The 27890-nt window shown below is 36.0% G+C and overlaps 1 protein-coding gene across 1 annotated transcript in view; it reads right to left on the minus strand.

The window, feature by feature from the left end:
- Positions 1-27890, minus strand: part of LOC100920187 (DNA (cytosine-5)-methyltransferase 1) — a 44315-nt gene that overhangs the window by 5748 nt on the left and 10677 nt on the right. Inside the window, exons 7-25 of the mRNA XM_031947491.1 lie at positions 27312-27389; positions 27109-27218; positions 24761-24879; positions 24326-24418; positions 23234-23385; positions 22831-23018; positions 22564-22747; positions 18800-18897; positions 17664-17811; positions 15435-15547; positions 12784-12985; positions 12215-12348; positions 11089-11262; positions 9577-9783; positions 6617-6806; positions 4359-4434; positions 3952-4080; positions 3520-3802; positions 1874-2015 (exon numbers count right to left, since the gene is read on the minus strand). Of these exons, the coding sequence (XP_031803351.1) occupies positions 1874-2015; positions 3520-3802; positions 3952-4080; positions 4359-4434; positions 6617-6806; positions 9577-9783; positions 11089-11262; positions 12215-12348; positions 12784-12985; positions 15435-15547; positions 17664-17811; positions 18800-18897; positions 22564-22747; positions 22831-23018; positions 23234-23385; positions 24326-24418; positions 24761-24879; positions 27109-27218; positions 27312-27389 (2820 nt within the window). The remainder of the gene's footprint in view (positions 1-1873; positions 2016-3519; positions 3803-3951; positions 4081-4358; positions 4435-6616; positions 6807-9576; positions 9784-11088; positions 11263-12214; positions 12349-12783; positions 12986-15434; positions 15548-17663; positions 17812-18799; positions 18898-22563; positions 22748-22830; positions 23019-23233; positions 23386-24325; positions 24419-24760; positions 24880-27108; positions 27219-27311; positions 27390-27890) is intronic.

Genomic DNA, 27890 nt, shown 5'->3' on the forward strand with positions numbered 1-27890 from the left:
ACCTGTTAGGGGAAACTAAAGATATGTCTAGGAAACTTTATTCAGGTACCAAAGATTGTTTTTGGACAAAAGGATCTTTATGTGAAATTAAGACAGACATTCCCACTAATACTTTGAGAAGAGAAACCTGCCAGTTATGTAGAGATAAAGGTGACACAAAAGGGTATTTATTTATTTGGATTGCCCTGCTCAGCATCTGAGATAGAGTTTCAGAAAGTGAGGCTGCCTTTAAGAATCTAGTGGGGAGATGGTTTCTGTTTATATGGCTGTTATACTAGTAGTCACTTTGAATTAAGTTCCCTTTTGAGAATTTCTCCTCTACTGAACAGAGGACATTTAATATGTTTTCTGTATCTCTATAGTCCAGTAAATCTTGTGCCCTCTATATTTTCTGGGGGCAGAGGTATGATAAAGTTTGTCTTCATTATATATTTACTCCCCTGAAAACTTGCATAGGAGGAACTGTTGGCTATGTCCCTGGGAACCAAGGGGAAGCCATAGAAGGGAAAAAAAAAAAAAAAAAAAAAAAAAAGAAATTGCCTTTGCTTCAGTCTGAGGTAAAAATGACTATGAAACTACATTAAATTTTCATGGCAAAAAAAAAAGTAACCGTATAATTTTTAAAACTAAGCTTATTGGGGGCAGCTAGGTGGTACAGTAGATAGAATACCAGCCTTGAAGTCAGGAACACCAGAGTTCAATTCTGGACTCAGACACTTAACACTTCCTAGCTGTGTGACTCTAGGCAAGTCACAACCCCAATTACCTCAGCAAGATAAATAAAATAAAAATAAAATTATAATGTATATGGGATTTTTCATTACTATAAGTCCCCCATTTTCCTTACCCCTCCCAAATTGTTTTTTTAATACTATTTTAGATTGGATGACAAGATAAAAATTCAGAAGTTTAGTCTTAATTTATGACAACTATCCTTAGTCAAAGTTACTCCTGAATTTACTCATCTATCTACTGTACCATCTAGCTACCCAGTCATAACAAATCTCAAGCTAAAGTTTGACCATAGTAGATCATTCTAGGTCATACACTTGTGACCAATAATAGTAATAGCTAGTATTTATATAGTACTTCAATCAAATTGGATATTAAATGAAATCAAATAGTCAAATAACCTATGTAAATTTCTTTGCAAACTTTAATCTCATTTGACTATAAGCTTTCAACATCTAACACCGGGTGGGGGAGGAGAAATTAATTTTCCTGAAACTGAAAGTAAAGTTATCATTCCTTTCTTCTGCCCCATATCTCTTCAGTGTTTCCCCAAGATAGTAATAAGGCTAACTCTGGTGCTATCACACTCATGTTCCATGTAAAAGCCATAAAAAAGTTTATGGATCAGAAGCAAAAGCCAACCTACTCGATGGAACTTTTCATCTAAAAGCATAAGATACTTTCAATTCTAAAAGTGACATTTTAAATTCTAAAGTTAACCTTCATGTATTGATAACCAATTAATCGAGAGAAGACATTTATTTCTACTTCATTTTCATTTTGTCTTAGGAGACAAATCTGATTTTAAACCAATGCCAAAACTTGTTTCACATTGATGGATTAGAATGAACTAGTGTAGTAGAAAAACCATACAGAAACACTGACAGATTTAAAGCTAGCAAGGACTACAATTCTTATTTTCTAAGTGAGGTTGGCCCTAAGATCCAATGATTGCTCAAAGTCACATAGATATTCAAATAGAGTTGGTGTTTGATTCCAGCTCTCCAATCTAAATTAGTCCATTTTCTGAAATACTAAGATTTCTTTCAACATTGAAAGAAAAGGGATACTGGCATCAATGTGATTTTCCTTGGTTACCTTCTACTTGCTCCTCTCCTCCCCACCCCTGGTATGAACCTACCTGCAATATACCAAATGTGCACTGATACCCCATTTGAACCAGACATCTGAGGGTCAGCTTCAGAACCATGGAACGCTTGAATGACACAAAGTTTCTTACATTCTCCAGTAGGAAAAACTTAGGTCTATAGTAATCACAGTAGCTGTGGGAGAAATAAAATTTTTTTAATAGAAAGTCTAAAGTCATTCAGAAAAGACTGACTGGAAAGGATGGGTTTAAGTACCTAAAGACCCTAGGAATTGTAGGTTTTATTTTCCATCAGTCTTAAATATCAAGCTATTGTGGACTTGGAAGATGGGATTCTGTCAGTGGCAGCTTTAAAGTAAGATGTGCCAGGGAAAGAAAAATCGGTCTAAGATCAGAGGTGGCCACAGCAGCACAAAACACTTTCTGGAATACCTGCCTCTAAGCTTTAAATCAGGTGGAGCTTTTCCCCCCCCCATTTCCCGAATTCAGTTATAAACAGAAACCAGCTGGGTGTCATAGAACTTGAAGCCATTGGAGCAATGTTGAATTTGCCTACTTGTCCCTTCTGTTTTGTTGCTGCATGCAATGAGCAGCATCGTTTTTTATTAATAATTTCTGTCCCTCTAAGTCATTTTCCAAGTTGTTTAATATAATGATCTTTGTCCCCTTTAACAGACAAAGATAAGAATTTTGTATCTTAAATGGAGGAAGTCAGCCTAATATACTAATATAATAAATTAGTCAATTCTAGCTTGATAGAGAACTCGTTAAAGACTAAGACTTGTTTTTTTTTAATTTTCATCTATATTTTAAGCTTTTGAATTTGAAAAAGGAGCCCTGTGGTATCTTGACTCTTATTCTAGACCAGACTCTTAATCTCTTCTGTGTCATGGACTCTTAAGCTTATTAAAGAGCATGATTTCTTCTCAGATTAGTGTTTTAAAGATATTCCATAAGATGTATAGAAAACTAATGATATTGAAATTTAGTTACTAATATTAGATTACTTGCCATCTAGGTGAGAGATGGGGGGAGGGAGGGGGAAAAAATTTGGAACACCAGGTTTTGCAAGGATTAATGTTGAAAGTTATTTATGCATATGCTTTAATAAAAACATTCAATAAAAGTACAAAAAAAAAGTTACTAAAGTATTTTCCCCCCCAAAATAAGTTCATAGAATTCAAGAATCCCTGATCTAGTCTAAAACCTTAATGAATTTGTTTCAATATAGATAAGTCCTTTTAAACTAGGGGACTTCAAATTCTCTATTCTATAGCCCCCTACATTGCTAGAAAGAGGGGACCAAAAAAAAAAAAATCAGTTCTTCCTTCTCTGAAAGGGGGTTACATGGGGAGGAGGAAATACTGTTTAAAAAAAAAAAGTGAAGGGTTATGGAATTAATCTAGTAAAGACAATCCCATAGAGAACCTTGTTGTCAAGTCAGCTAGTTATCAGAATGACCCACAAGCATTGAATTCTGCTACAAAAGAACAACGGCAAGTCCCTTTGGTATGACTTGACATTTCTAGTGAGGAAGTTCCTACTTCATCCAGTTGGCACACAGGGATTCTGCCTTTCCTCTTTCCCTATGGAAAGGCTCCCCGTGCTTGCCACCCCCAGGAACCAGAAAGCAAAGACTACAAAAGCTAAGATGACAGTTATTTCCCAGTGCCATTCACCTGAGAAAGGAGGCAATTAAGGAGTTCTTGAACTTGGAATAAGTGAGTGTGTTGAAGCGGTTCATCCCACTAAACCCTTGACAGGGTGGGCCACCACAAATCATTTCCACATCTCCTTTCTGAGGCAGCTTCTGGCCCATGGAGTTGGTAGTTTCCCCAGACATAACCATTTTCAGGAGAATATTACAATCTTCTGACAAGACAATGGTCTTAGGATAATTCAGAAGGAATGCTTGGCCTGCAGGTTTCCACATTTCAATGGCCCACATTGTTTCAGATATTCCTGGAAAGGAGAAAAAATTTTAGCCATTATCTAAGGCATGTGCTATACATGGCACATTTAAAGCAAGAAGTCTCTTTAGAGTTCAAGTACCCTTAGAAAAAGAAAAGTTCAAACTATAACATCCAGAAGCAAAAACCTGCTGCCTTTACCTGCTTGGTGAAAGCCTTCAGACAGTCCTCCACAGCCAGAGAACACATCCAAAGTTCGAAGTTTGGGCACATTTACTTCTTTCATTTCTTGAATTGGTTCCAGTGTTATAAGTTTTTCACTGCCTCTGCCTGAAGGTGAGGAGATGCTCATTGTTTATTCAGTTACTGACCCTAAAGTCATACCAAACACAGGGATTCTACCTTCCCAAAAACCTGCCAGTGCCTTATTACTTCAAAGAGTGACCAAAAAAAAAAAAAGAAGAAGAAGAAAGGTTGTGTTGAAATATAGCAATTGTTTCTGAAAGCTTCTTAGAAGATTTAAGAGCTTATTCCCAATTGATCTCAAGTACCATTTGATCTGTAACAGTTTTATGTGGACAAGTCCTCAAAGTTGAAGAAATACAAACCTTTTTCTTTTCTTTTTTCCTTACCACGGGCATATTTTGGAACTTCTTCAAAACTTTTCTTTTTTGCATTATAGGCCTAAGGGGGTATAAAGTTAAGATTAATCATCTAGAAATGAAAAAATGTTGAGATAAGGGATATCCCCTTCATAAAAGCCTGAATAAACCTTAGATGCTACTTAAGAGTGAGAAAAAAAAAACAAACAAGGTTTGGCTAAGGAATTAGGGGATCCCAAGTACAAATGCTGCCTCTGATGCTTATTGCTTCGAGACCTTAATCAAATCATTTGATTTCTCCAAAACTCAGTTTTCCTTATCTATGAGATTAGATAAAAGTCCAGGATTTCTCTGGTCCAAGACATATTCTATTCACTAGAGGGATCTTGCTGTCCAGCATATCCAACAATTTATAAGATGGCTGAGGTCTCAAGATTAGTGACTGGAAAAAACTATCCCTCAACTACCATTCAAAGGCTGACTGTCTAGGCATTAATTACAAACCTTAAAAAACTTTATAATGCTAGCTAAGTCTTGCCAATATTCTCATATTAACCCTGAAAATCAGATATTATCAGCAATAACAACAATGTTATTTTTAGCTGTGATGTACTTTGTCTTTTCAAAGAAGTGATTCAGGACAATTCTAATAGACTTGTGACGGAGAGAGACATCTCCATCCAGAGAGGATGATGGGGACTGAATATGGATCACATATTTTCACCTTTTGTTGTTTGTTTCTTGTTCTTTCATTTTTTTCCCCCTTTGATCTGATTTTTCTTGTGCAGCATAAGTGTGGAAATACCTTTAGAAGAATTGCATATTTTAAACCTATGTTGGATTACTTGCTGTCTAGGGGAGGGGATAGGTGGGAAGGGAAGGAGAAAAACTTGGAACACAAAGTTTTGCAAGGGTGAATGTTGGAAACTCTTTGCATGTATTAAAAATAGCTTTTTATTTTCAAAATACATGCAAAGACAGTTCTCAACATTCACACCCACAAAACCTAGTGTTGCGAATTTCTCTCCTTCTTCCCCCCACCTACTTCCCTACCACAAATGCCTAACATGAGCAATTCTTCTATACATACTTCCATATTTATCATGCTGCATGAGAAATCAGATCAAAAAAAGGGAAAAAACGGGGGGAAGCAAGCAAACAAAAAAGGTAAAAATATTATATTGTGATCCACATTCAGTCCCCATAGTCCTGAGTGCAGATGGCTTTCTCCATCACAAGTCTATTGGAATTGACCTGAATTGCTTCATTGTTGAAAAGCTACTGGTATTTTTAAAAATTAAGAACTATTATTTAAAATAGAGAAAAGTAGGTGTTCTCAATTTTACAAATAAGGAAACAGACAGGTATCAGGGCTTGCCCAGGGTCACAAAACTCACAAATACCAGAGGTCAGATTTGACAACAGGTATTATTGATTCTTTATCCAATGCTCTATCCACCATCTCTTATGCTGTAGATTTGAGCAAGATAGAAACTTTCTACCTCTTTGCAACTCTCCTCTTGACCTGCATTCTGCCCCACCCCTTGTGCCGCTGCCCAGACCAAGTAGAACCAACCTAGTATTCCTAGGTATGAGAAATATGGCTAGAAGAGGGTGAGGAGGTAGAGAGAATTTGACAAGCTCAGATTAGCACCAGGTTGTCACTATCACTAAGAGAAGACACTTAAAATGAAAAGAATGAATGAGAGCTAAATACAAATTATAAGTACCCCATTGAAACAGACTCCATCCAGATTAAGAGAATGTTAACTGGAAGCTCATTAGCTTCTTGGCTCTCCTATTTCATCCTTGAAATATCAAGATTATAATCTTCTCTAAGCCACAGGTTTTTCCACAAGAATTTCTCTACCTATAACTCCCTTATCATGTAACTTGGACTGAAAAAAAGATAGTCCCACATTTGAACTTTTCTTGTTAAATTAAATTTGATTCAACTGATTTTATTAACTCTGGAGAAGACACAAATTTGAGTGAAGTAGCAGGTGTAGTCACTTGTTCTGCTACACCTGCCTCTTATGCCTTTATCCAAGTCAGTTAAGAAAAAGTGTCTATAGCCAAATTTTGACCTTGGGTGTTCCTGACTCCAGGTCCAGTGTTCTCTCCACTAGACCAGCTAGTCACCTGAAAGCTTCTATTGAGAAGCTCATCTTAAATCCTACTTCTATCATTCAATTACGTTTCTTATCACCTACTTGTTACTCAGTTTGACCCCAAAGAAATCACCAGTCTATAGAAAGGATCACCTCTTGGAAATAAAAGTGTTCCTTGTCACCAAGATTATATTTCTCAGGAGTGTCTGTCGCTTCACAATACTTTACAACACAGCGCCCTTGCACATCTTCAAAATCCACAACAGCTTCTTCATAGCTCCAGTATAATAGGTTAATGTCCTCAATATACTTCTTTGTGGAACTTTTGTGGGTATTCTCTGGTCTGTAAGAGATGAAGTCTTTATTGTTAAGACACTGCTAGAGGAAATATACAAAATATATAGAGCTGTCTATCGGGGGTGATGAGTGGGATACAGTACCCTAAAAACCCAACCTGCCTCCACTCTGTTTCTTGGAAGGGATTTGAGTCCATAGCTGGAGTCAAAGTGGGTAAAGGATTATTTCAGGATGCCCCATCGAAAAGGTAAGTTACCTAGGAAAAGCTGATCTCACCCATGAGAACAGATCCTTTTGTATTAACTGCTAGGTAGGTCTGATGTTGATTAGAAACCTGGTGAAATGAAATGCATATGGCAAGAGGTAGGATTGTGCGCCCACATGTGAAATCAGGGCCTCAAATTGCCTCATTCCTTGTTCTGAAGTCCAGGGCCCAGTTGGGTATTACAATAGATAGCCCTGAGCAGAAAGCTTGAGAATGCTAGAGCCCAATTGGATTTTGTTATTTTTAAGAGATGGGGAAGAGAGGGAAATGCCAACAAAACTACTATCAACTTCAATTTTTTTCTTAGGGTATAAATTTAAAATAATGCCTCAATGAAGGGTGTGAAGAAAAACACTTCTCGAATTACCTAATAAATGTTAAGGCAACAAATACTTCATGGACAAAAGAAAAAAGCTACTTTCTGATAGAGATAATGGACTCAAGGTATAAAATAAAACAAACTTTAAAATACAACCAAGAATTTGTTTTGCTCAACTGTGCATATGTAGTAAGAATTATAGTTCTCCCTAGCTATAACCCAGTGGAGGGCATTAAGAGGAAGAAGGCAAAAACAAAAGGTTGAGTCATTGAAGCATTTTTTTAAATGCACAGAAGGAAATATAAGCAAGATTGTTTTAAGTTAACTGTTGAATTTGTCATAGATTTTAAAATAAAAGCAAATTGTTCTGATCAGATGCAATACTACCATCCCCACCAAGCAGATGTGGGCCTGTCATTTACTCAGACAACTAGCCTAGGAAGCTTATTCAGGTTTATAAAGGTTGAGAGAGCAATGAGCAAAGAAAACATTGAACATATGGTTCGGAAGACAGAAATACAAAGCTGAGGATGAGAAGCAGAGGAGACAAAGTCCAAGAATTCTTAAATTTTACGTTTCCAATATGAAGGCTTTGATAGAAAGAAGAGAAGTTCCAAGGGGAGGGGGGAAAAAAAATTGATAAACACAAGATCTTTGGAAAAAGGTAATGAAATCAACTGGCCGGATAAGCAGCAGGATGTTAAGAAAGGATTTGAGAATCAGTAGAAAGAATAAGATCTACAACAGCACTATTACTTACTAAGCTCCATTAAAGTGCAGGGGGCATGTCAGGGAGACATGCCTGGTGTTCCCCAGAGGTGGTTCAGACCCACCAATGAAGAGATCAACTAAATATTCTCCCCCCCCCCCAAAAAAAAAAAAAAGAAAGAAATCAACACAACTTTCCAAAATTGAAGGGCTCATTTGTAGCCAAAGAAGTAGTAGTTTAAAAGTAACATTTGGGGCATAGTCAAAATGGAATAAAAGCAGAGACTCATCTAAGCTTCTACAGATTCCCCTCCAAACAAATTTAAAATAATGCCTCAATGAGAGATGGTTAGATAGTAAAATAGAGCACCAACCCTAGAATCTAGAGGACCAGAGTTCAAATCTGCGTAAGTCACTTAATCCAGGAAGTGAGATTTAATCTTTAAAAAAAAAAAAAAAAAAGAAGAAGAAAAAACTCACCCAATTTCTGAAAAGCTTGGTAAGATATAAACTAATGCTTAGTGAAGTGAGCTGATCATAGTATGTCATCATTAACTATGACAGACTTAGCTCTTCAACAATACAATAACTCAACACAATTCCTATAGATTTGGGATGGAAAATGTTATTTTCATCCAAAGGAAAAAAAAAAAAGACTAAATGTGGATGGAAGCATATTTTTATACTTTTGGGGGTTTTCCCCCCTTCAGTTTTCCCTTGTTCCGATTTTCCTTCAGAATATGAATATGGAAATGTTTAAAATGATTATACATGAATAATCTATACCATATTGCTTGCTGTCTTTGGGAGAAAAAAATTCGAATTCAAAATGTTATAAAAATGAATATTGAAAACTCTTAATATTTCATTTTTCCAATTACATATAAAGTAGGAGAAAAAATACCTCAAATTCTGGGGTAACAGAACAAAAAAATGGTAGGAAACAATTTTCCAACCCAAGACAACTTAGAAAGTCAGCAAGAAAGATCTTATTAGGTTGAGAGTACAGCATAGTCTATATCCATGGCAAGTCAATGGCAGGTCATGGGGGGAGGCGCGCCCGAGTTGATAGCAGCAACTTCTGGAACTTAGCCCACAGACAGTAAGGGAGTAAGATAACTGGACAGAAGGAAGTTATACCAACAAAGGTCGGCACTGAGTACAAGACTCTTGCATTATTCACAGTTCCAGGGTGGAAAAGAATAGACCTAAGCATAGTCCTAAAGAGTAATCAAAATCACACCTTTCCTGATAAAATTCTACCTTTAGGGAACCCCCAGAACTAGCTCTGGGGGGGAGGGGGAAAGCACAAACCCCCCCCTGAAATTTGGAACAGTCTTCTATCCCAGAAGCAGGACCCAACTTTAACATAAAATTAAGTCAAGAAGTAAGTTGGAAAAATAGCTGCAGAGGGAGAGAAGTAAACAATATTGTATTAAGTCTACTCAAACAAGTAGATATGCAATTTGTTCTAGAGAATAAAATATACTAAAAATTGGAATAAGATTTGTAGCAGTTACCTACCTGTAGAATTTGTTGATTCTGAGTTTGATAACTGCTCCATTACTTTCTTTTTCACAGAAGATTTCTTTGATTTGGCCAATCCGATATGGCTGAGGGGCATCCTGGTTGCTGCCTTTAACGTAATCTGAGTGTTTTCTATAGTATTCTGGATATTGGTCTTCATTTACTGATTCTTTCAAATTCCTGGTTATAACTGGAGGTTTGATGCTATGGAGAATAAGAATTTATGTAGCATGAAAAAAAATGTTTTTTTTTAAAAATTGATAGTCAAAAGCTTTTCTATACTAGAGACAATTCTATCATTAGTTATCAATAAAGTATTGAACAGACTTAGTTCATAGGCTATTAGCTGACTTTAGAATTTATGCTTCCATACAGAGATGGCATCCTCTAGGCCAGATTAGCTCATCAGTATTTTCACTGAGGGCTATCAGTGACTGACTCCTATTCAAAGGTTTGGGATAACAAGTTGATACCTTTGATCTTCTGGTTAAATCAGACCATGTTCTGAATTGAGAGATGGGGAAGTAACCTTCATACTAAGTACTTTGAATTAAGTTGTCATTTGTGCCACTGAATCCAGCCCACACTAAGAAGTCATAGTTTTAAGAAGTCCTAAGTAGTTTCCTTTGAGTTACTTGCTAAGAATTCCCACAATTTGTTTAGTTAGCTTTACTTGGTCAGTTTACAAGCTTTTATTAAGCTTTTAATATGATCCAGGCACGATGCTAAATTTAGGCTTTGAATACAAATAGAAGTAGACAGATTGACTGCCCTCAAGAAGCTTATGTCACGTGGCAGAAAGAACCTTTTGTCTGACAAAGGAAATTAAATTTTTCACTTTGGGGGAAAAAAAAAAAAAACCACATCCTAGCAAGAGTATTGTATCTCTAAAAGGATCCTTCCCTTAGAATCCTCCATTTACACGTTGGATATGGATATGACACGAGACCTCTTCAGCTCTGGGACCACATGCTCTATGTTGGCTGAGGGAGCTCTTCCATTTGCATATTGTCATTTTGGGAGGCAATATTAGAGAAGCTAATTACATACACGAGTCTGAGTCCCAGTTTCTTCAGCTGTCAGAAGGGAATAACCCTTCCTAGACCACTTAGACTAGTTAAATACATTCATGTGTGTGGAAAAAGTGCTCTGTAGCAGCTAATAGCTGCTATTTATGTAGTACCTACTCCCAGCCAGGCACTGTACTAAATATTTTGCGATTATTTTCTCATTTGATCTCCAACAACCCTATCATTGGAAAGGATCATGTTCTTTAAATTCACAATTATTCTTATATAAATTCTTATTGGAGAGAGATAGTCTTCAAGTCTTCAGAATATCATAACTGCTTAGATATATCTTTGATATTACATTATAATTAAGGCTATTTGATAAGATAATCTTCTAGACCAAGTCCTAAAATGACTAATCAGATAGATACTACAAACCAATGTTTAACCATCATGATTATCAGAAACATTCAGATAAATTGAACAAGTGAATACTAACAGAAATCCAAAAGCATCAGGCAATAAGAAAACTCCGTCTCCTTTCCTGTACTGGACGCCTTTTTTCATTGCCAGATTATAGAATATTTTGTCATCAACTTCTGCTAGAGGCTCTAAAACTTTGGGGGTATTCTTTTCTAACATTTCAGAAAGACGGACACAGCTTGCACAGAACCTGAAAAAGGAGAGGAAAACACTTGGTAGAAAAACACTTGGTAGAAAGGCTAAAGATTTAATCAGGGCAAGTAAGAATAAGCATATCTGTAAATAAAACTTTAGTCTCATTTCATACCCAATTAACATCACTAAAAAATGTTCTAGCTGATACTTTAGTAGAATGCCTCTAATTGCAGAATCAAAGATGTAAATAAAGCCTTCTATTGAAGAAACTAAAATTGATAATTAAATGTAAGCAGTTATGACACATGGAAATCTCTTTAGTCAACTGAAGGTTCAATCTCTGTGGGACTTAAATAAAACAGCAAACCAGTTTGTAATCAGCTATTCCGATAGCAGGCCAACCCAGTTGCTGAGCAGTTCCTTGGATAAGCCTCTGAGAATAGCTTAGGATCTGGGATTTGCTTATGGAAGAGCATCCCAGATCATTTAGGGGAATTTAAAAAAATAAATAAATAAACTGTTCTAATTATAGCAAATCAGCAGCTGAGTGGTACGGTAGATAAAGCCCAGGACATATAATCAGGAAATTCTAAGTTCAAATCTGGCCTCAGATACTACCTAGCTGTGTCACAATCCCATTTGCCTCTTTCTTCATTTGTAAAGAGATCTGGAGAATGAAATTGCCAGCCATTTTGCCATATCTTTGCCAAGAAAACCCCAAAAAGAGTAGCGAAGGTTTGGAACCCACTAAAACATTTGAACAAATATCTCCTTCTAAATGCTAATTTGTCTGGCTAACTGAATCAATTTGGGATTAGGGGAAAAGTATGCTGATGTTGGCTCATGAATGCTAGAACCCACATTTATATAGATTCTTTGTCGTAGCAGTTATCAATTGCCCTTTGCAATTTAACAATAAGCCCCACAGTGGGGCAGGGGAGACAAGCCCCTGAATGAACTGGAAGTAGACTAGACACCAAGGTGAATATTTATTCTGGTATACTCACTTATATTTGTTATCCTCTGTAGGCTTGACTATAGGAGGAGACTCAAACCTTGCATAGTCTGGATCATACCAGAACTGGTAGAAATAGGTTCTGCCATCATTTTCAGCCACTGGGACTTCAATATCCGAGCCCCCCTTCGAAAATTAAGGAGAAAAAACTTGTGATGAAGAGAGTCATCTACACCCAGAGAGAAGATTGTAGAAACAGAGTGTGGATCACAACATAACTCATTCTTTTTGTTGTTGTTAGCTTGCATTTCCTTACTCATTTCTTACCTTTTAGATCCGATTTCTTATGCAAGAAAAGAGTTGTATAAATGTTTACATATGAGATTTAACATACTTTAAAATGTATAACATTTTATTGGGTTGCTTGCCATCTGGGGGGGAGAAGAAGAAAGTTGGAACATAGGTATGCAAGGGTCAATGTGGAAAAAAAATATTCATCCATAAGAAAGAATTGAGGGGGGGGGAAATGTTTTTTCTTCTACAAACTGAGTTAGAATTTTTTTTTTTAAATACTAAAGCTGGCAAGAGGGTCCAGAGCTAAATTACAAGTTTTATATTTACCTCCATGGACCAGTTTTCTGAGGGAGCTTTATAAAAAACATTCACTTTGCTATGGATGTAGGAAAGCTGCATATCTTCACATTCATCTACCAAGAAGAGCTCTAAAGGGTCTGATGTTGCCCCAAGCACAGTATCACTCCCAGAATAGAACCAGTGAGCATGAAACATCTGTCCATTGTTATCTTCCCATAATGCAGTGATTCTAGAATCAGAAAGAAAGTCAGATCTTTAATTTAAGCATACAATGTTTTTCTAAAGCAAAGCCTTCTCTTTTCCCACTTGACAATTCTTGACAATAAGTGATAAAGGTATAAATATAGAAAAAGACAATTATCTAATTGCTGATGAGATTTCTATAGATGCCCCCCAAATCATCTAAAAAACTTCAATTTAAAAAAAAAAGAAAAAGCTACCAAACCACCATCACCACCAAATACTGTATTTCTATATAGCAAATCAGAATCCAGGAAGTAGTAAAAGAATATAACTGGTATATTTTATAGTTGGTCTGAATAGTACTTATCTGAGAATCCATTTAAGTCAATGAAGGCTTAAAAATGCAATTATATATAATACAAATATATGCATATGTTTTTCATATTCTTTAAAAGAATTCTTAAGAATCAAATCAATCCTGATATTTCTTTTTTCTTTTTTTTTTTAGTTTATTTAATAGCCTTTTATTTACAGGTTATATGTATGGGTAACTTTACAGCATTAACAACTGCCAAACCTCTTGTTCCAATTTTTCACCTCTTACCCCCCCACCTCCCCCCCTAGATGGCAGGATGACCAGTAGATGTTAAATATATTAAAATATAAATTAGATATACAATAAGTATGTGACCAAACCATTATTTTGCTGTATAAAAAGAATCAGACTCTGAAATTCAATCCTGATATTTCACCTCATACCCTGTAAACTGATAGAGATAAGAATGGTGGAATGCTAACTACACTAATAGTTTTTGGGGTAACTGAAATTGTATAGCTTATAGAAAAGCATTTGGAATTATACAATTTAAATTATCCTTTGAATCAGAGATTCTATTATTATACTTATACCCCAAGAAAGTCATTAATAAGAAAATCCCTATATAGACCAAGATATTTTTATCAACACTTTGTGATAAGTGAATTGATAGAACAAAAGGTTTCACAATTGTCAATGCTGGAAAATTACCCATGCATGTATCTCGTAAATAAAAAGCTATAATAAGTGAATTGAAAATAGAAGCCCTAAGGGCTTAAAAAAATGTATGTGGTATATGAATGTAATTGTATGTTACTGTGCCATAAGAAGTGATGTGTATGATGAAAACAGAAACATGGAAAGATGCATGACCTGATATAGATTGAAGTAATCAGAGGCAAGAATATAGAATTACTATAACAATGCAAGTATAAACACCCACACAAAAATAAGTTAATGTAACAATTAAGACCAAGTATGACTCGAATGAAGAGTTATTAAAAATACCACTAAGCCATCTTTTCATAGAGGTAGGAGACCTACAGGTGTTATACATGTTTAAAGTTTTTCAATTTATTGGTTATGTCGATTTTCTTTTACCTTAAATACTATTTAATTTGAGATGGCTCTCTGGAAAGAACTTGGAGATAATGATATTAAAAAAATAAAAATTTTTTTAAAGTTAAGAGATGACTTAAAGTGAATACATTGCTCATGGTTGAATTGTACCAAAATGTGATACCAATGGTCATGGTCATGCTTCCTGGATTTATGGATTTAATCATACTAAATTACCAAGGAAACATTCTTTGATTAGACAAAAATCATTCCTATTGTGTCAAAAATCATAGATGCTGATGAAGTTGGAAAATGCTTCCAGATTTCTAGTTATTTAAAGCAGTAAACTATTTGGTACCAGTTTTCTTTAATTTTTTTTGAACCTCAAGAATAGTTCAGTCCAAGAATCTAAACAAGAAAGAATCAATCCAACTCTATAATCTTAACGAAACAGAAATATTTCTTGGGGAAGAATTCCTTAGCTGACATGTACTATTAAAACTATAAAATAGTTTAGCAAAAATTATGCTTTAGGCAATATTTTATACTGTAACTTAAGATATGCTACATGAACATTTAAAATAGTTTTTTAAAAACCCTGTCCTTTTGTCTTTAAAGAGATACCATTTGTTATTTGAGATGGCTTTTTAGAAGGAGACTCTGGAGATAACTGATGTGGAAAAAAAAAGTCAAATAAAAATTTTAGAAGATAAAATGATTGAAAGAGAATGAATCGCTCATGATTGGGCTATGCCAACATACTACAAACAGAACCCTTCCCCATCCATTACAAGAAAAGAATACCAAGTTGAGCAATCTCAAAGATTGCTTAGACACATTTGACTATGAAAACGAAAAATCTTCTGAACTACAAGGTCAAAATTACTAATGAGAAGGGAATAAACATTTTATCAAGTATTTGATAATTGTTTGATTATCATATAGTAATCCAGAAATAAAATCCAATAAATATTCTGCAGTGAAGTAGTCAAATAATGGTTTTTTTTTAAGAGGCTATTTGAATGCTTCCCTGACCCTGAGAAATATATCTAAACATATTGAAATGAGGAATACACAGAAAGGGGAGGGAAAAAAATTAGAGGCGAGATAGGATACAAACCTAGCTAGCCATAGTGGTTTAGTAGGGTCATCAGGACTGATGGCTACACAGTCTCCTACTTCCAGTTGTTCAGAGTTAATGGATACTTTGTTATAATAATTTCTTTCTCCATCCTGTAAAAATAGCACAAGAAGCAATTTTGAATTAATTCAGTAGAAAGTTTCAAGAACTGTTCTTTATTCTACAAGTTAGAACATTTTTTCCCCATCTTCTATACAAGTGGTAAATTTATAGTTGTCCTTTTCAGTTTAAAGGACTCATGATATTAATTGCCAGACACACACACCACACACACAAAAAAAGCAGACCTATTTTTTAAATTAGGTTGAAGTCTAAGAAAATATAAGTACTTTTCCTCCCCAGCTGTATATAAAGACTTTGTACCCTTTCTTCCCCTAAACAAGGGGCATATTTTTGAAGTAACTTCATTAAACAAATAGTTGAGTATCCAAGGGAAGTCTGGCACTAAACCACATACATTAATATACTGCCAACTAATGCAGATGACCCAGAAGTTATGGAAAGAAGAATTTTAAGTTGGGGAAAAAAAAAAATGCAAAACAAACCCTTGTCCATGTTTTAAAATCTAATTTAGCAACCCAGTAAACTATAATGCTTTCTGGCCACTTGCATATATTACATGTATACTTTTACACATGCATCTAAAACAATATTGTGGCCAACAAAGTAGATTCTTTTGATTGATCTCAGTCAAATTTAAAGATTCAGTGATTACTGGCCCTACCAAATTCTACTCCTGATCCTTATTGTGTTTGTATCTATTTCTTATCCCTGCTAACTCTGGTACTTTGAGTTTTACTCCTTAACTTGCCTTACTATTACTTAGAGCTTCCCATACCCATGGATCCCTCCCTTAGCTTTCTTCCCCCCTACTTTTCCCTCCTTTTTTATCCTTATTTAACCTATTCCCAATGCAAGCAGTTTCTCATAGCCACCAGCACTCCTTCCTCATCTGATACCTCTGTCAGTTCTTCTATACCTAATTCACTTATTCATATAGGATAAGTATTATTTTTATCTTTTCCTAAATAGGAAAAGGAGAAAAAAAAAAAAAGAATCAGCTCTTAGCTCTGCCCCAATCTTTCTTTTGGAGTACCCAATTACTAATGTCAGTCTTATATTTGAATTATTATTTTGAGCCAATGGCTAATGGATTTTTTCTATTTCTACTTTCCCCTTCTTGTTTCATCACTTCAAGACATTTTCTTTGATTATTTCTTGCATTATCGTGTCAAGGTTCTCCTCCCTTCCCCTATCATAGCTTTTAATCACTTAGGTGGTCTATTTGTTCAGCTCTCCCATCTGACCTAGAACCTCAAACCAAATCTTCACCCTTCTGTAAGTGCTTGCAGTGTCCCTGTCCCACTGTCTCTGCATTCACCAGCTATGCTGGGTTTTTTCTTGCCCAGAGTCAAGTCTCAGTAACACAGCTGGAGCTGGCATTCCTAATCAGCAGAAGTTCCCAAACTCAGACCTGAAATTCCCCACACAGTTTAGAAAGCAAAAATTCCTATAGTTCAGGCTGAGGATACCCCCAAATTCAACTAGCCCCAGAGTTCTCCCTATTGATGTTTCTTCAGAGCTAGCTTGGAGATGTTTATACGTTATACCCCATTAAATCTTGGTCCCATTTCATCAAGTATTTGTTTTTCATTGGTCTATGTTTGCCATGAGGTACAATTTTATTTTGTTTGTGGGGGGAAATCTGGAGAGTTTGAAGTTTTCTGGCTTGTTATGCCATCTTCCCAGAATCCTCCTATGCCATTTCATTTCTATGGCTGCTTATTTTGCTTGAAATACAAGAAATTTGATTTCAAAAAAGGTATCAGTGACCAACTAATCTCTTGCTGTACACCCTTCTCCCCATCATGTACAGGTCAGCTTTATGTATACAAAATATTTCTTACAATATTCCTATGAGAGATAGTACATGGATTATCCCCATTTTTGTCAGTGGGTGTACTAGCAATGAGTATCACTGGCTAATGGCCAAGTGATAAAACTTTGGAGGATGGAAGAGCCATGGGCTAGCACTATTTTAGTGCCAGAAATATAGTAGCCTATGAAAATATAATTCATCAGTTAATCAGTCTTAGGTTTAAAGAAAAGGGTTAAATTTGAGATACTTTTTTGCCCACTAATATCTACTATGTACTCGTTAGAATAATAATTCTCTTTAATTAGACAAAGTAATTTTCTAAATATTACCTTGATTGGAACTCCAAGCCAGAAAATAGTAGTCTTGTTCCGTTTCTTTTGTTTCTGCTGAAGCACTTTCTTGGGTGGTAGTGTTATAAGAACATCTTCATCAATTTCTTCATCTTCTTCTGCTTCTTTTAAAGCCATATTTGGGCACCTCGAAAATTATCAATACCCATGTTTGATTTTGAAACAAGTATCAAGTTTGTGACCCTTCAACAAGCTGACTATTTGTACAAAAGACTTAAGAAAAAAAAAATTAGAGACAGCATGTCTCAAGAGCTAGAGAGTTGACTTCAAAGCTGAGAGCATCTGGGTTCAATCTCGCCTCTCACACTAAAGATATGATCCTGGGCAAGTTATTGTCCATTTCCTAGGAAGCTTTAAAATTATAAGTTGCTGAGAAACAGCCTGAATTGGCAGAAGTTTGTAATACCAATGACAAGTTTAGTTTTTTAAATAAAACTAGTTGAATAATCTCACTCATCTCATGCTATATGCTTCCCTAGGACATAACCAGGCTCCAGATTTTCAAAGCTTCTACTACCAGAAGAAAACCAAGCATTAACAGGTCCAACTACACTGGACAGTCTTCAAGTGGAACCCCAAGAATGGGCTGCAAATTGATCTTAGGCTATCCTAATTGAAAAAGAATCCTATGTCCATATTTGTCTACAAGATGGAGTCTTCCTAGACACAGCAGTTCTTGAAGACTAGAATTATAGCTTTAAAACTTAAACATTAAAAGGTCATCTAGTTCAACCCCATCATTTTATGAGATATGAAACTAGAGTCCAGGGAGGTTAAGTGATTAATTCATGGGTCATACAACAAGTGCCTTGGACAATGTGGACCTAGGTCTTCCTGAATCCAAGTTTAGTATTCCATCTACTACATCCTGTTTTTTTGTTAAGGCTTTTGTTAAGCAACATTACCAACTGTAACAGTTAAAGGAATATCCATGGAAATTATCCTTCAAATCTAGGAGGAGAGACTTAAACTGTTATAAGAGTAAAATAGGACCTACCTCTTCCAAGGATCTTCTAACATAGAGAATACAGATCTGAGGAAGGTCCTAACAAACTACCCCTGAAGATAACATACAATGTAGGTGACTAAAGAATCCCAAATTGTTAGAAACTTACCTTCTTCTTAGGCAAGCCTGTTTGTTGCGCCCAGTGCCACCAAACTTAACCATATCCTTGCAGGCTTTACATATCCCACACTCAGGTTGCTGGCAAACCTAGAGGTAGCAAGAATATCTATGATCAACCACCATAACTAGTGAAAAGTATTAAAATTTACATATACATGTGTGCGTATGCCTTTCTTGGTCTGGAATATCAATTATTTGGGAGAATCATCTTTGAGTCTCATTCTAAAACTCTTTAGAAAAGATATTGGTATCTTTCTCCAGAGCAGAGAATGTTAGGAACTCCCTTGGCTCTCTGATAAAGCCTCTTCTCAGGATGGTTTTAGAAAGAATGAAATATAAAGAATTTAAGAAAACCAATTATATTGAATAATGTAGTTTTTCCTTTTCCCCTGAAATCTACAAACTCCTTCAAACTAGGATTCCAGATGTCCAAACTTCTCATGCCTTGGAGAAGAGAACCCTTAGTGGGGCACAGAGTAATTATCAAATACATAGCTACAGACTCTAGATTAAGAACTTTGTCCTATATATTCAACATATATAGGACTGCTTGCCATCTAGTGGAGGGGGTGGAGGGAGAGAGGGAAAAAAAAAAAATCGGAACAGAAGAGAGTGCAAGGGATAATGTTGTAAAAGACTACCCTGGCATGGATTCTGTCAATAAAAGTTAATTAAACAAAGAACTTTGTCCTAGACTATATTGTATATTTTGCTTTTCCCCCCCTTTCAGTTTCAAGTTAATATATTGTTACTTAAGATTCCAAGATTTGGGGCAATTAGATGGCACAGCTAGTAGAGGACCAGCCCTGGAGTCAGACTAATTCAAATCCAGTTGAAAGTTTAACTCTTACTAACTGTGTGACAACCCAATCCCAAAGGATTTTAGTTTGTAGATGTCTATACCCTTCGGGACATAGGCATAAGTAGTGATCTCTAGACCAAAGAATAAAGATTTTTAAAGATTTTATCTATAATTAAAGTATTCATAGCAATATTTGAGGCAAAAAATTAAAAGCAAACACAAGGGAATGAATAAATTGTGCTTCAAAGATGAAAGTGACAGATTTATGTAAGCCTATTTAAACTGAAGTAGGGAATGAAGAAAATTTGCACAAATGTACACAAACCCCATGTAAATTAAGAGTTACAACTGAATGTTATGGAAATGTTCATTGTATACCAATATTGGTAGCAGATCCTTGAGTGGTAAGCAAAGGATTAGAAGATGTTCAATTGTAGGAATGACTTATAGTATATGAATGCAATGGAATGTTGTGCTATAAAAAAATTAGACGTGATAAATATAAATGGAAAGATTCAGGCACCTAAATGCAGAGTAAAGTAAACAGAACCAAGAAACACACAACTATAATAACTGGAAACCAGTGATTGTGGCAAAATTTGAAAGGATAAATAAGCATGGCTCAAAAGGAGACACAAGACACTCCCTTATTCTCAAAGGAAGACATCCTAGTTTAGTATGTTACATATTCAGTTTTTTTTATTGAATATTGCTTATTGACTGACAATAAAGTCAATAAATTAAAAAAAATTCAGGTTTCTACAATCTATAGGAGGAGACAATATACAAATAACTATGTGCAAGCTATATGCAGCTTAAATTGATCAGGAACACAGATTTCTTATTCATTATTTAGGATAGCTCTGTGTGTGAAGGAAGGAAAGATTAGAAAAATTCATGGTAATGTAAAAAAATAAGGCAGCTAGGTGGCATAGTGGATAGAGCTCCAGCTGTGAAGTCAGGAAGACCTGAGTTCAAATTTGACACTTAACACTTCCTATTTGTGACCCTGGGCTAGTCACTTAACCTCCATCACTTCAGGGAAAAAAAACAGACTTTAAAAAATTGAATGCTATAAATCTAGTACTTCCTTTTATTCTTTGAAGAAAAGAGACACAATGGGTAGAGAACCCATAAAAGGTGAGTGGGTTGATACATTGGTTTTGTTAAACTATTTTAACCCCCTCTCTGTTGCAGGGGAATGACTCTTGAAGGGGAAAAGGCATTGAAAGACATTAAAAATTTAAGACAAAAAGCCAGATAGTGGCCACATTACCTAGTATAATCATGAAAATTAAAAATCTGTTTTGAATCAACTTAAATAGCACCTCTTGAAGTGTTTTACAACTGGCTATTGAAATCCTGTACAACCTTGTATCTCTTCTCCATCCCAAGCTTATTTTCTTCCTAATATTTCCTCTAATATGTGCTCTGTTCTAGTAATGCAGATACCCTTATTCCTTTCCCCACAGATAATTCCCTGCCCTTGTCTGTTCTATTTATTCATCTTGTCCTTTGGTAGCTATAGCTACAATATGCTCTTTCATCTCAGTTTCAGCAGTGGAAACAAGGCACATTCTGATAAACAAAAAATAAAATTATTCCTTTTTAAAGCATAAAACTAAGCAGCTTGAGATCTTCAATTATGTCAGTAGAGATTTATTTTTGCAAAGGGAAGTGGTCAGCAGATCCCGATAATGTTAGTTTTTTACTAGAAAAGCCTTAGAACTTTTGCTCGTCCAAACTTCTTCCTCAGAGTGGGAAAAGCCCATTGATGCCTAGTTAAGGGGGGGGAGGGAACTAACAAACCTGCTCCTGATCAAGGATCAGCAATTGCTTCTAGTAGGAGAGAGAAAATGCCAGTGATAGACTAGAGTATGTCTCACTGTTTTCTGCTTTTGTTTAACGATTCATTCAAGTCCCTAATTTTACCCTTGCTAAAGTACAGAAGATACAAAAGCTGTCCTTTGTCTTATCTTCCCTTCCACGAGATTTCAAGTCTGAAACCCTGACATGCAAGTTTCCTGTATGACCAATAAAAAAAGAATTGTTTTCATGACAATTTCTAGCAGCTCATTTAAGAGGCAACTATGTGGCACAGTAGATAAAGCACACTAAGCATGGCATCAGGAAGAACAAGTTCAAATCCAACTTCAGATACTTAATAGCAACCCTGGCTAAGTCACTTTACTTCTGTGCCTCTGTTCTCTCAATTTAGAAGTGAAATTAATAGTGCTTACCTCCCAGGGTTGTTGTAAGCTTCAAATGATAAAGTACTAGGCAAGTCCCTGGCATGTGATACATATTGGTTATTTTTACTCAGAAAACGCAAATGAAAGTCAATTTCACAAGATTAAAGCATAGAAAAGGGAAGACTTCTTAGGAAAGAAAGGCTGGCCTAGTAATATGCTTTTAAGTAGAATCTTGAAATAGTCTAATTGTTCTGGTAGACTGTTGTAATTATGACCCTTAAACAATTGTCACCTAGCCATCCCACTATAGAGCTCGTAGGAGAATCTGGCATACTTTAGTTGTAACTGCACCGGATTGTGGCAGAAATCAGGGACTTAAGGATTGCTTATCGGGAAGCAATTGGCTAGACAAATCACAGGAGTTTCTCTTTCATAATTAAGAAAAAGATTCAGAGAAACAGAAAAATCCCAATTATTGCAGTGTGGAATAAGTAGAGTGCTGAATTTGTAGCAGTTAATTCAGATGAAGCAACCACACTCTGGGGAGTTGGATGGACCAAAATCTGAATCCAGAAGATACAGGTAGGAGATTCCACAGGTAAAATGTTATGTCCTGTCTGACGAGTTTCTGAGGCCAGTTGATAAGTGTATTACCAGGGAGAATTCAGTGGGACCTGGAACCACCAAAGTTGCTAGCCGATGTAAAACCCAGAGATATGGGACAGAAGTCTCCGCAAACCACCGTTAAATGCACTTTACCTCACAGATGCCACAGCGCCGGCGCTTTAAGGCCCCCTCCGAGTCATCTTTCCCATTCTTATCAATTTCCTCAGAGAACAAGCTATCAAAGATCTGGGAGACAAGTTTCGTGGTGGTGGCTTTGGTTGGGGCTTTCTTCTTCCTCTGTCTGGGAAGTTTCATAGCTTCCCGCCTTGAGGCTCGTCTGGGGGAGAAGCAGGGCACATTAGGAAAACGAGACACATTTTAGCTCCTGGGTAATGATCTCCTTAGATATTATTCGCTTACCTTTGTCCCAGAGTAACACCAGCTAAGCTGATCACATTCCTCATGCAGGGAGCAACAATGATAGATTCCTCATAAGTGTCTCGGGCCTCATCATAACTCTGCACTTGATCTACTATAAATTGGGAATGTCGAAGTAGGGAATCTTCTGTGAACTGGCTGAAGTTCAGCCCAGGAGGAGGAACGTTTGACTTAAATAGAGTAGAAGAAAAACAAAGTAGTAAAGAAATTATACTGTATTTGATTTTTTAATTGGAGGGGATGACCCATACCAAGCCCCAAAGGAATTACCCTGGAATAATATTGAACTGTGTTTTTTTTCCCCCAAAATAGAATAGTAAAGTCTGAAAGCTTCAAGCTATACTACAACTTTCATAGGACAGTGTTAACGAGTTGGGACACTCACTTCTATGTTTTGGATGAGTTCTTCATAAGTGCCCTCGGTATTTTCATGCAAAAATTCCACAACTTTTTTACTCAGATACATCTTCTCGTGCATCAGGCAGAAGATAGGAGCATATTCCTCACTAGGTTCCACCAGGATATAGTCAGCAAAAGCTGAAAAAGTTGACTTTTTACTTCGAGAAATTACATCAAATACTCAATGCATCAAGATTTAGATCAAATTGATCCCTCTGAAGGGGGTCTAAACCTAATGTTTATCAGCATGGAAGTTTTGATGTGCTCCATTTTTAAGTCAATTTATTCTTCCTTGGTCTTCCTACTGGCCTTCTATTCCTGGCAGAAACACATATTTCAGGTTTAGAATAGACTATTTAGTAGTAGTCCTATTGTAGTTAGGAACTTCTGAAGTCAAGAAATCCAGCCTCAGCCTCCCCAACAACATGGTCTACAGCTTTGTATAACTTCTTGACTCTATAATACATTTAAATTTGATTTAAAATTCCACAAGGGGGACTATGTAGAAGGAGTTAATGGGAACAGTTCTAAGGTTGTTTAAACAAGTTAGAGTGCATAATGGAAAGAGTAGAATTTTTGGAACCATAGTTTAAAAGTGATTTTTTTTTTTGAGCTATGACAACAGATGCTCAAGAACCTAGGCTTCAATTCAGTAAGTCAACAGGGGTGGTTTTCAGGTAAAATTTGATCCCTCTGACTAGAGGGAAAAGTCAGCTCTTCCTTATCTTATCTGATCCATTTTTGTGCTATCTATAAAATTAAAGTATCATCATAATTGGACAACTTGATGGCCTAAATTCTGACCTGTGGCAGATCATTGGGAACTCGTGTTGGTCTGATCAGCCACAATTGGCCACACTAACTTGAGTCTAACATGGCAATATCATTTTGGTCCTCTTTGAGAGCAAAGAGCAACACCTGAACAAATTCTGTTGGAATTTAAACTCTTGAGATGTTCCTAGTACCCAGGAAAGGAAAGGACTTCATATACATTAAACTTGGGCATCTAGTTTAAACTAGAAGAAATTTTAAAATTGGGCATTTCAAACTCTGGTTTTGAAGTCAACTTTCATGATACCTGTTGTGAGGCCAATGAAAGCTTTATCTCCCCTATCATAACCAGTAATCCACCATGAGTTTATGGGGCCGAGTCTTTTGGCAGCGATACCACCTAAAGAAGAGGAAAAAAAAAAAACAATGTATATATAATAAATGAGGTTCAGGGAGAGATAATAGAATTATTGAACAATTAATATACTGCCAGGGAGAGAGTACTACAAATAGCAAACACATTGGAGAAACTAAGGAATGAAGTTGTACAGAATCACAATACCAACAGCCAAATCTAAATATCAGTTGACCAAAAAAGAATCTAGAATTAAGCATCACACTTAGCATAATTATTTAATGTTTGTTCTGGTAAAACTATGCTTGGAGTTTAGTTTTACATGATATCTTTGGTTGGTTTGTAGTTCATGCTTTTATTAATCTAAAAGAATATTAAATGTGTTACCCTCTGGACTTGAGTTTTCGTCATAGATTGGTTTTACTACACCACTGAAGAAGAGTTCTATGTTCTTTTCAACTAGTCCTGTATCAAAAGGGCACAGATGGCCGAGTTTGTCATAAACACTGGAAAATGGAGGAAAAAAACAAATTTGTAATAACTTTTACAAATTTATATCAAGTATCGTATCATACAAGTCAAGTCCTTTATTCTTTTTGTAATTAAAATTTTTAATTTTCAAGATACATAGATAATTTGACATTCAGAACTCTACAAAACCCTTTTCTAATTTCTTTTCTTACCCCCTACCCTAGTTGGCAAGTGATCCAATGTGTTAAAATGTGGAATTCGTTACCATAAATATCATGCTGCGTAAGAAAGATCAGATAAAGGAAAAACATGAGAAAACAAAATGTAAGTAAACAACAAAAAGTGAAAATGCTATGTTGTGGTCTACATTTAGTTCCTACCTCTTCTCTCTCGGAGATGAACTTTCTTCATTACATTCTTTACTGGGTGGGTATGTGTTTTGTTGAGGCAATTGGGGTTAAGTGACTTGCCCAGAGTCACAGATAGAACCTATTTATTAAGTGTCTGAGACCAGATTTGAACTCTGGTCCTCCTGACTTCAGGGCTGATGCTCTATCCAGAGAGACCTAGCTGTCCATGTCCTTTACTCTTAAAGAAAACTCAAGTCTTAGACTCAAGAATCTATCTGGCTAATACTAAATTACCTATAGTTTATTATGTACAAGTATCCCTTGACCTTTGATAAAGGTCTAGTATGACATTTATAGAAAAATAAACTTATTCCATCCTTATATAAAATCTAAAAAGAACAATTCTCCCTAAGGTTAAAAAGTTATTTCTTTAATGTTTTTGCTTATACTAGTCCCTCTTCCCCTGAAGGGTATTTTCTTGGTCATATTAAACTCTCAAAAATATAAGGCATTGTTCCATTTCTGAAGTGTCCCCTGAATTCTCTCTCAGATGAGAGCACCGTTCTCTTCTTGGGTCCCATTGAATTTTGTAATTCTGATAATATCACCTTTTTATAAGATGGATCATGCCCCTATAGAAAGCCCAAGATGCAGTCCTCAGCTCTACTAATTACTGTTTGTGTAATCACCATGGGCAAACTACCAAGCCCTAAACCTCAGTTTCTTCACCTGTGGTTGAGGTGCAAACTAACATTTTTTTGTCTTACAAAGTTGTGCTAAGAATCCATCAAAAGCTATAAAAGGCACCCTGTAATCATGAAAGGGTATCTGATAAGTTCAAATGATCACTTATTATTCAGTTGTGTCCAACTCCTCATGGCCCCATCTGGAGTTTTCTTGACCAAGATAGTGGAATGGTTTTCCATTTCTTCTCCAGCTCATTTTACAGATGAGGAAACTAAGTCAAACAGGGTGAAGTGACTTGCCCAGAATCATACATCAAGTGTCTGAGGACAGGATTTCAGTTAAGTCTTTGACTTGAGGCCAGATACTTTATCCTCTTTGATCTCTTACAGATTAATATTGCTGAGAATAGGGATTGTCTATTTTTGTTCTTTACAATACTTAGCTTGATATTTCACCTAATACTAGCCACTCAGATTTGAAAATTAAGAAATCCTAGCATTGATTAAGGGAAGGTAACTTTCAGTCTGTGGAGATGGATTTGACTGTTAAGAGGTTTCCTAACGAAGGACCAAAGAATATTCCCTTTCACAGAAATTTTTACCAGAGAATTTTAATAGTCACCATTTTGGGTTATTTCATGCTTAGATTTATTGAGTAGTTTAAATGAATATGAATTTAAATAGGTAGTTTGAGAAAACAATCTAAGTTTTGACTTTAAGTCCTCAACAGACAACAACCTTTCTTCCTTGTGTTAGATGACCTTCAGTGGAAGGAAAGAAAGAATCCCATTCTATGTTCACCTATAAACAGCTAGTCGTTCTAAATACATAAGGCTAATCAGTCCAAGCATTTAAAAAAATCCATCCGTAGATGATCAACCATGATAGACTTAGCTCTTCTCAGTAATGCTATAATCCAAGATAATTACAATAGACTTGATATGAAACATGTATCTAAAAAAGAACTACAGAGAAACGATATTTTCACCTTTTGTTGTTGGGAATTGTTTGGGCTTTTCTTGGTTATTTATATTTCTCATACGTTTGTCCCCTTTTTGGACAGATTTCTCTTGTACAACAATATGGAAGCACATGCATAACCTACATTAGATTGCTTGCTACCTGGGAAGGGAGCAATAACTTGGCACACAATCTGGCAAAAATGAATGTTGAAAACTATCTTTATGTATATTTTATAAAAACAATACTATTGAGAATTTTTCCCTACCTGAAGTAGGTTATTTTATGTTGTGGGAAGTAGTCGTAGCTCTCAAAGCCTTTTTCGCTGTCTTCGAAAATGCACAACAGTTTGTCAGCCAGCATCTCTGCTTCTTCCAGCTAAGAGACATTTCAGAGTTACAGAAGCACAAAGAGGGAAGATGAAGGTAAAGGGCTCCCTTACCCCTCCCTCCAACCAATCATAAAACTTACAGCATTATTTGGGTCTCCTATGAAGTGTTTCAGTTCAGGCTCATCTAGATACTGTAGGCATTGTGAACATTGTGGATACTAAGGAGGAATTAAAAAAACCCAAAAAGACAAGGAGTCACTCTTCAAGTCAGGCTTTGTTCTAATAGAAAAGGGGGGGAAAAAAAAGGCTATTCCATAACACTGACCCCTTAATCTTAATTTTAAAAGGTGTGGAAGGGGAGAAGTGTGATCAAACTGCAATTTGACATTGTCAAGGCTTGGGGAAGCTACCTGAATTAAACTACTGATGTTCTATGTTGTTTGCTAGTAAACGTTAAAGCCCTGTAGCATAGAGGTTATTTGCCAAGGGGTTACTCCTATTCTCTACCTATTTGCAACCAATTTTTACAGAGGAGAGAATTGGTAACATGTGGGTATGAAGTTTGCAAAGTGCTTTACATGTATTCTCATTTGAACCTCAATAACAACCTTGTGGGTGGATGTGATTATCCTTTTGCAAATGAAGGAACTGAGGTACAAAGAGTTAAGTTACTTATCCAGGATCACACAGCTAATACCTAAGGCAGGTTCTATTGCATA

This window comes from Sarcophilus harrisii, chromosome 1 (assembly GCF_902635505.1).
Source record: "Sarcophilus harrisii chromosome 1, mSarHar1.11, whole genome shotgun sequence".
Taxonomy (NCBI): Eukaryota; Metazoa; Chordata; class Mammalia; order Dasyuromorphia; family Dasyuridae; genus Sarcophilus; species Sarcophilus harrisii.